Source organism: Melospiza melodia, chromosome 25 (genome assembly GCF_035770615.1).
Source record: "Melospiza melodia melodia isolate bMelMel2 chromosome 25, bMelMel2.pri, whole genome shotgun sequence".
NCBI classification, from domain to species: Eukaryota; Metazoa; Chordata; class Aves; order Passeriformes; family Passerellidae; genus Melospiza; species Melospiza melodia.
Window position 1 is genome coordinate 1,898,469 of NC_086218.1, and position 9,176 is coordinate 1,907,644.

At 52.9% G+C, this 9,176-nt stretch overlaps 1 protein-coding gene across 1 annotated transcript in view; it reads right to left on the reverse strand.

Moving 5' to 3' along the window:
- Positions 1-7,688, reverse strand: part of LOC134429050 (olfactory receptor 14J1-like) — a gene marked incomplete at its 5' end in the record, with an annotated part of 45,302 nt that extends 37,614 nt beyond the window's left edge. The window contains one exon of the mRNA XM_063176149.1: positions 7,227-7,688. Within this exon, the coding sequence (XP_063032219.1) occupies positions 7,227-7,688 (462 nt within the window). The remainder of the gene's footprint in view (positions 1-7,226) is intronic.
- Between the last annotated feature and the right edge of the window lie 1,488 nt (positions 7,689-9,176).

The following is a 9,176-nucleotide window of genomic DNA, read 5'->3' on the forward strand; positions in this document are numbered from 1 at the left end:
ATTTTGTCATGGATAACAGTTGTCTGGGGAACTTTGTTATTGTGAAGTTCTTTTATTGCTACAAGCTTTTTTACAAATTATTGATGGGTCATGTCGACTTATGAGGTATTGTTTTAAAGGTGAGTTGTTTAAAGGTAAATGTTTTTATTATCTATTTTTTAAAGTATTTTTCTCTCTGGAAATAGAGATCTTCTCTTGTGGGTACTAGATTACTTTTTTTTCTGCCTGAACTTTATATGAAATTGCAGGTATTTTATAATTTATTTTAATATGGAGGGGTTTTTTTGATATTGTTTTGAATATTTAATTTTTTAAAATAGTTTTATGTGTTATAAAGAAAAAGAGTTTTTTCTTTTTAGATTATAAGAGGATTTTAGTTTCAAGATTAAGGTATTTTTTCTTCTTTTTTATTGGGTATTTATTTCTTCCTTTCTGACTTTGATGGTTTTATGGGTTTTTTTGATGTTTCTATTTTGTTTTTTTCTTTTACTTGAGGGATGATTGAAGTATTGAAAGGGTTAACATCTGACCCGCCAGTAATTTGTGATGGAAGTTGTGGTTGTGTTGTGTTAGGATTGGTTTTATGGTTGGTTTTTGAGTTTTTTTGTATTTAGTTGTAGGGTTATTTTGTATGAGTTGTAGGATGTAGGAGCTTTTGGTTTTAGTTCTGTTGGGGGGAGGGGACATGGTGGTAAGATTTTAATAGCTGTGGCTAGATTTGTTCTGGTTGGGGTTTTGTAGCCTCTTTTGTTTTCCCAGTCCCAGCTCTCCCAGTCCCTTCACCCCTTTCCTTGACTCTGAGCCCCTGAACCTCCTTCCTAGCTCTGCCAGCTCTTCATGTCCCCCTTTTCCTTGGCTGGTGGAACCCCCTGGATCCCAAACTCTCACTTTCAGCCGCCCAGCCCCCCCAAATCTCCATGTCCTCCCAGTTCTCCACTCCCTGCAGTGCCTGGAAGTGGCACTGTTGGAGCCCAATCCAGGGGTCCTAAATCCTTGAATGTGGGGGATGTGGATGGGACACCCTGGGAGCACTGGGGCAGCGAGCGGGGCCGGATGGAGCCACAGAAAGCAGGGATGGTGGGAGGAACTGAGTTGAGCTGAGCTATTGGAATGGCCAGAGCTGGGATATTGGGATGGCCAGGGCTGGGATATCGGGACAGCCAGAGGTGGGATATTGGGATAGCCAGAGCCAGGACATTGGGGTAGCTAGGGCTGGAATACTGAGAAACCTCGGCTGGAATATTAGGATAGCCAGAGCTGGGATATTGGGATAGCCAGGGCTGGGATATTGGGATAGCCAGAACTGGGATATTGAGATAGCCAGAGCTGGGACATTGGGATACCCTGAGCCGGGATATTGGGATAGCGAGAGCTGGGATATTTGGATAGCCACATCTGGGATATTGGGATAGCAAGGGCTGGGATATTGAGGCAGCTAGAGCTGGGATTCTGGGAAAGCCAGAGCAGGCGTATTGGGATAGCCAGGACTGTGATATTGAGATAGCCAGGACTGGGATATTGGGTCGGCCCGAGCTGGGTTATTGGGATAGCCAGGGCTGGGATATTGGGACAGCCAGAGCTGGGATATAGGGATAGCCAGAGCTGGGATATTGGGATATCCAGCCCCGGCTCAAGGACAGGACCCAGCCCATGACTGACAGTTCCCTGGAGACGGGGCCGGTAGAACCAGAATGGGGGGATTCGGGGGAGCCGGGGCTGGGCTGGGATCTGTGAGAATGGAGGATTCTGAGGGGCTGGAATGGGATCTCTGGGGATGGGGGGGAACTGTGGGGCTGGGATGGGAATCCAAGGGGCACCCTGGGTCTGGGACACAACTCCATGGATCTGTTCTCTCCTCATTCCCAGGTCTCCACATGCTGCAAGTGGTTTCCAGCTGTGACCTCCTGTCCAATGGAGTGTCCATGGATCTCACTGGTATGGCTACAAGGGCTTTGCAGTGTCTGATGGTGCCACCTGGATCAGCCAGAGGTGCTGGGAATGCAAAGGGATCATGGTGGAGCAGACGAAGCATTACCTGGGACACACCTGGGTGGAAATACATCAGATGGGGTTGGGTGGCTCTGGAGCACAAAGGTGAGTGTGGGAGGGGAAGGGCAATTCCTATGGGAATGGGGGGATTCAGGAATGGGAGACTTGGGAATGCAGGAATTACCATGGAATTTCCATGGCCAGATTTCACTCTCATTCCAGTCAGGTGAGAATTCCATGGATGGTTCTTCCCCCTAACCCACTGCCATGGGAATTCCATGGGGAAATGATTTGAATGGATGACCAATGCAATGCCAGCAGTGCAATGAGAAATAATCCCTGCTGGGATTCCATGGGACATCAATCCCAATCCTTTGCCCAGGCCGGCTCTGCTGTGCCCGTGGCAGCACCAGGGGAGTGCCCTGTCCCTGCCCTGAGCCTAGCACGAGCCTTTCCTTGGCTGTTCTGTCCCTGCCCGGGGCAGGAGGGCACTGCCGGAGTGGCTCTGGTGGCCCCGGGCACCCGGCCGGGCTGCAGCTGCTGCAGGGGCTCCTGGGGAATATTCCAGAGCTCAAAGCAAACAGCAGTGACTGGAGGGGATTCTGCCCCTGGGCCTGTGCTGGCAGACCAAGGGAACAGCCCAAAGAGCTGGAGCTCAGTGTCCCTCGGCCAGGCCATGTTCCCTGGCTGTGCCCTGTCCTGTGTCTGTCCCCTTTCCCTCAGCTGTCCCCTGTCCTTCGGCTGTCCCCGTCCATGTCCCCTGTCCCTAAGCTGTCCCTTTTCCCTCGGCTCTGTGGGGTCAGGGGTGGCAGCAGGACCTGGGGCAGCCCTAGGGGAGAACAACCCTGAGCCCCAGCTGGGCCAGTTCCCCCAGTTCCCCCCAGGTCACTCCCAGCATGGGACCTGAGGCTCTCAGTCACCCCCAGGATGGTCCCAGTCACTTCCAGTTACACTCAGTATGATCCCAGTATCATCACGGTCACTCCCAGTATGATCCCAGCATGGTCTCAGGTGTTCCCATTCACCCCTACTATCGTTCCAGGCACTCCCAGTATGGTTCCAGTCCCTCCCAGTATGATTACAGTATGAACCTGGTCACTCTCAGTACAGTGCCATTTGCCCCCAGTGTGGTCCCAGTCATTCTAAGTTAGCCAGTATAATTCCAGTCACTTCCAGATACTCCCAGTATTCTTCCACTAACTTCCTTTATGGTTCCTCTGTGATCCCAGTCACATCTGGTCTCTCCCAGTATATCCCAGTTGCCCCCAATGTGTTTCTATTCACTCCCAGTAGCTCCCAGTCACCTCCAGCATGATTCCAGTCACTTCCTGTATATCCTGGTTGCCCCAGCATGATCCCAGTTGCCCACAGCCTTCACCTAGTCACTTCCAGTATCATCCCAGAATGACCACAGTCACCGTCAGCATGGTGCCATTTCCTCCCAGTATGATCCCAGTTACTCCCAGCATGGTCCTAGCTGGTCCCAGTCTGATCCCAGTTGCTCTCAGTGGTGCCTAGCATTGACCCAGTCACTCCAAGGATGATCCCAGTATGAGTTCACTCTGATCCCAGTCTCCCCCAGCATGGTCCCAGTCAATCCCAGTTGCCCTCAGTGTAGACTCAGTCCCTGCCAGTTGCTCCAGGCACCCATGGCCGAGATTGGGTTCCACCTCAAAATTGCCTTAATCCAAAGATGACACCCTGACAAAATCTGCCATTCCTGACAAGTCTGGCTGGCCTTGGCCTAGTGAGGCTCTCACCTGCCTTCCAAACACTGGGGCTCTGTGCTATGGAAAAGGCCTGTCCTTCTTAACCAGCTTCCCATGGGCAAATTTGGGTTCCACCTCCAACATTCCCTGTTGTGGCAGACTGGAGGAGATTGTTGGCTGGAAACATTTTGTGTGTGAGGGAGGAAGGGGCAGGTCCAGCCTTGCCCTGCCCTGGAACCCCAGCCCTGCCCTGCCCTGGAACCCCAATCCCCCCAGAGCCTCTATCCCAGCCCAGCAGTGTCTGCCAGTCCCTGGTACAGCACAGGCAATGCTCCACAGCCACCTCTGCAGCCCCCAGCCCAGCTCCTGAGGGACCAAATGAGCCCAAGTCCCACCTGGGGGAAGGGCCCAGGAAGACCAAGGGGTATTTAAGGCTGATCCCAAGGTAAGCACACATTTTGACCCTACCTCCTCTTGGAATTTCCATCTGAGCAGTGCTGGAATGCAGGAGTTGGTAGCTGCGTGTGTGCTTCTCTGTATCCTATTTGTCTTTCTCTCTAATTCCCTCTTCTTGCAAATTTTGAGTAACTTAAAATTGAACAGGCTTAGAGTTTGTGAAGTTGAATGGGCCAAATTCATGCTTTGAGAAGTGTTTTTTCATTTTTTGATTGAATGTCCTATTAAACCTTTTGCCAAAGCTTCTCTGATTTTCTAAAGTTGCTAGTAAAGGCTGTTTGGCTGTTTTGAGCTCCTGAGAATCTCTTGTTGGTATTTCTCCAGGGAGTCCAGCTCAGCGGACACAAACAACTCGAATTCCTTTTAAATGCCTCCTTGAGAGACTTGTTTGGGGAATGAGGGTCAGGCTTGTGTGTCCTGCTTGGCACAGCCCAGGCAGAGCTTTCCCAGCCACATTCCACACTCCATTTATTAGGTCCTGTTTATTTTTTTCCCTGTTAATAAACTGATATGTGCAATCTCCAACTGACACTGAATCCAAGTACCTCCTTATGCAGTTTGAATAAATATGAAAATCAGGACCCTTCATGGCAGACAATCAATCAGAGTCTGTCCCTACCCCCACCCCACCATTTCCCCCATCCAAGCCCTGGCACTCAGAGCAGCGTTGTGCAAATCTGAGCTCCCTCTAGTCCAGGCTGCAACTGCAGCTTTCAGCTCCTTGGCTCCAATTCCACCTGGTTTCCTTGGAGAAGGAGCTGCCTGAGAAACAGAGGGATGTTCATTTCTTGTCAGCCAACAAAGGCAAGGGAAGGCACAACTCCATTAAATGCAAAAGTTATTCTCTTCCCTGGTTCTTCCCTGCCCCTGCTCCCCACAGCCTGTCCTGTTTCCTTCATCCCTGCATTGCCAGGGACTTTCTGGGACAAGAGAGCTCTGCTCTGGCTATGGAGGGAGGTCCAAGTGCAGCCCCTGCAGTGGGAACCTCAACTCATCAGGTTTGTGTCCCTTAAGGGACCAGGAACTGGTGAGACTCAGAGATACAGAAATGTTTTTCTTCATGGTCAACATAAAAAATGTGAACATGATAAAATTTAGGAAACATCCAAATTCTTCCTTCAGCTCCTTGTGACATCTCAGCAACATCTGACATGTCCACCATCAACAAGGGATTGCCATATAGGAAGGTATATAGACAAAGGCATCTTAGTTGTAGTTTTGTGTCACTCTTGCTCCAGTCTGAAACAGGGCTCAGCCTGGTGCCAAGATCATCAGGGACCTGAGGTGTGTGCTGGAATTCAATGCCCTCCCCATCCCGCAGCAGCCCTGCATTTCCCTGCTGCAGCCTTGGTCTCCAGCACAGCCATGGAGGCTCTTTGGGCTCTGGATTGTTCCTGCAGCACCCAAGGGCAGCTGAGCTCTGCCTTTGGCAGAGTCAGGCCTGGCCAGACTCAGGAGAAGCTGAGGTCCCTCAGCTTCTCCTGCCAGCCCCAAAGCCCATCCTGTCAGTCCTGCAGAACCTCTGCAGCTCCTCCTCACTGCCCAGAACAGGGAGCCCCAGAGCCAGACACAGCAGCCCAGATGTGCCCCGCTGGCCTGGGGTGCCTCTGGCAAGGGAGCAGCACCAGGCACTGCAGGAGCCTGCAGACAATTCTTGCAGCACTTGTAGGATGATCCTCCTGCCCAAGAGACGTTCCCATGGTGCCAAGTCAGGAACTGCAATGGGGAGTGGGGCCAGAGAGGAAAGGGCAAACAGGGATGGGCTGTTTGCAGGGGAGGGGACAGGGGTTGGCAATAGGATAGAATTTGTACCATACAGAGCATAGAAAGCAAAGGTGAGGCCAAGGAAAAATGCTCAGGGCAGTTTGGGGGTGGCTGCCAGGCAGCCCTGGCTCTGAGCAACAGCGTCTGCAGTGGGACAGGAAACTCCCAGCTGATGGGAACAAACTTTCTGGCTGACTGCAGAGGCCAGGACAAAGCTGAGTGGTTTCCTGGGTGTCCCCCAGCCCTTGCTGGCCCCAAGGGATGATGGCATTTGTGCTCCCTCAGGTTCATGTCCCCACACCAACAGCATGGGGGTGCTCCTGCCTGCTCTGTGCAATGCAAACAGGGGCTGCTGAGCCAGTGCTGCCGTGTCTGTGCCTGCAAGGATGGGGCACCTGTGTCAGCTGGGGGAGAGGCCAGGGCAGCAGAGGGGGGATGTCGTTGGCAGCTCCATGAGGACGCTATGGGACGCTTCCCTGGGCTGTCCAGTGCACTGGGGGTGGATCAGCCCCTGCTCTGCTGCTCCTTTCCGTCTCCCCCAGGGCCCTTGCAGAGCCCCAGCCATGCTGTTTGCACCCAGCCTGCCCACGGCCAGCCTGGGACTGCTCACGGGGCTTTTCTGTGCTGAGCATTGGCCTGGCCGTGTTCTTGAGAGAGTCTGGGCAAGGAGCCTGGAGCCCCCAGGGCCTGGGCTGAGACGTCAGCGCTGCCCCAGTAGTGCCCATGGCCTGTCCCTGCTGCAGCCCCGGCACTGCCACCCCCAGGGCTGTGCCCGGCCCCAAGAGCACTCAGGCCCTGCAGCAACACCAGGGCCACCAGGGCAGCGGGGCAGGGCCACGGCAGCAGCACTGGCAACATGAAGTGCTGCTGCTGCTGGGCACAGCTGCTGTGTCAGCACTGCTCTGCCCCCAGCTCTGCACACAGACATTGCTGCTGCAGCTCCACGGAAGGCAACAAAAGGGCATCTCTGCAGAAAACTCTGCTGGGAGATTATTTAGTTCCTTTAAAGCCACCTAGAGCACAACCCCTCATGGACACAATCTCTGGCCACAGTGACGGTGGAGAGAAACAAAATGAGAAATGGAACAAATATGACATTTCTTTTTGGACAATATGGAAAGGGAAAAAAAAAGATAAAAAAACCTCTCACTACCGAACCAACACAAAGTATCAAAGATGACTTTTTTTGCAAGTGATTGGCAGAGATTGGCCTGCAGTTTAATGTTTCTGAAACCATCCCGTCATCATTCTCCTCACAGCAGCCTTGAGCTCCTGGTTCCTCAGGCTGTAGATTAGGGGGTTCAGGGCTGGAGGCACCACCGAGTATGGAACTGAAAGGGCTAGATCCAGGGATGGGGTGGAGATGGAGGGGGGCTTCACGTAGGCAAATGTGCCAGTGCTGAGGAAAAGGGAGAGCACGGCCAGGTGAGGGAGGCAGGTGGAAAAGGCTTTGTGTCGTCCCTGCTCAGAGGGGATCCTCAGCACTGCCCTGAAGATCTGCACATAAGAGAAAACAATGAACACAAAACAACCAAAATTTAAACAGACACTAGCAGCAAGAAGCCAAATTTCCCTGAGGTAGGATTTGGAGCAGGAGAGCTTGAGGATCTGTGGGATTTCACAGAAGAACTGGCCCAGCGCATTTCCATGGCACAGGGGCAGGGAAAATGTATTGGCTGTGTGCAGCAGAGCAGTGAGAAAGCCACTGGCCCAGGCAGCTGCTGCCATGTGGGCACAAGCTCTGCTGCCCAGGAGGGTCCCATAGTGCAGAGGTTTGCAGATGGACACGTAACGGTCATAGCACATGATGGTCAGGAGATAAAACTCTGTTGAAATGAAGAACAGAAAGAAAAAGACCTGTGTAGCACATCCTATGTAGGAGATGTCCCTGGTGTCCCAGAGGGAATTGTGCATGGCTTTGGGGACAGTGGTGCAGATGGAGCCCAGGTCGCTGAGGGCCAGGTTGAGCAGGAAGAAGAACATGGGCATATGCAGGTGGTGGCCGCAGGCTACAGCGCTGATGATGAGGCCATTGCCCAGGAGGGCAGCCAGGGAGATGCTCAGCAAGAGGCAGAAGTGCAGGAGCTGCAGCTGCCGCGTGTCTGCCAGTGCCAGCAGGAGGAAGTGCCTGATGGAGCTGTTGTTGGACATTTGCTGTCCCTTCGCATGGGGATCTGTAAAATAGTAATGACAGAGTAATTGGGTTTGGAGAGGAATTGAATTATCCCAGCACAGCCTGGGGGCACTTTCCCCCCACTGCCTGCCCAGGGCTCTGCTGCCTGGAGCTGTCCCTGCCATCAGCTGCTTCCCTGTGCCCACTGCTGGGCCCTGCCCATGCTGTCAGAGCCCAGCCCAGCCCTGCGGGCTCAGCTCTGCCCTGCAGACCCCTCCCAGCTCTGGCACTGAACAGGGGCAGCTCTGGCTCTGCAGGCTCTGATGAAAACTTCAGAGGAATCCTGAGGAGACTGTAAAAGCAGCACTGATGCTGCCTGTGAGGGCCCCTGTGCTGATGTCTGTCACTTCGTGGTTTATTTAGATCTGAGAGGGTTTTTTTATAAATTCTATGCCTGAACTGAGAGAATAATATCTATGTTCAGTTTCTCATCCAGGCAACCCAGTGCAGTAGATTAATAAAGCAGGATTTTCCCTTTTATGCAGCCCCTGCCTTGCTGTGCTCCCTCTATAATCTGCTTGGAAAATGTTCTGCAATTAAATGCCATGCTGGGAGCAGTCCTGAACAATGCAGCATTCAGAACACACAAGGAGAACACTTCCAAGCCTTACCAGCTCTCTCCTTCCACCCAGATCTTGTCCCCCACTGCTGGGAGCAGCTGCCAGGGCTGGCTGAGAGCTGTCCCTGGAAGGCAGCAGAGTCCCTGCCCCAGCACAGCGCCCTGGGATGCAGGACCCTGCTCTGCAGGACAGCCCTGGGCACCCCTGGCTGCTCTGCACAAGAGACAATCAGAGAATGTACTCACAGGGTCTGTATGCATTGGGATGTTCCAGCTTTAGGAGATCACTCCAGGAGCTGCAGCTGCATTGTCCTGCAGCCAGAGGTTCCTGTGCCAAGGGCTGGCAGTGATTCTGCCCCAGGCACTTCTCAGCACCTTCCCAGACCTGACAGATTGAAGCTCTCTGTGCTTCTGTGCTGTGCCCAGGGTGGCTACAGGCAGTGTCCCAGCCCTGCTGGGCTGGCAGAAGAGCTGCTCATCAAGAGAAATGTGCTTTTGAAGCTTTGTTTGGTTACCAGGAGCTGTT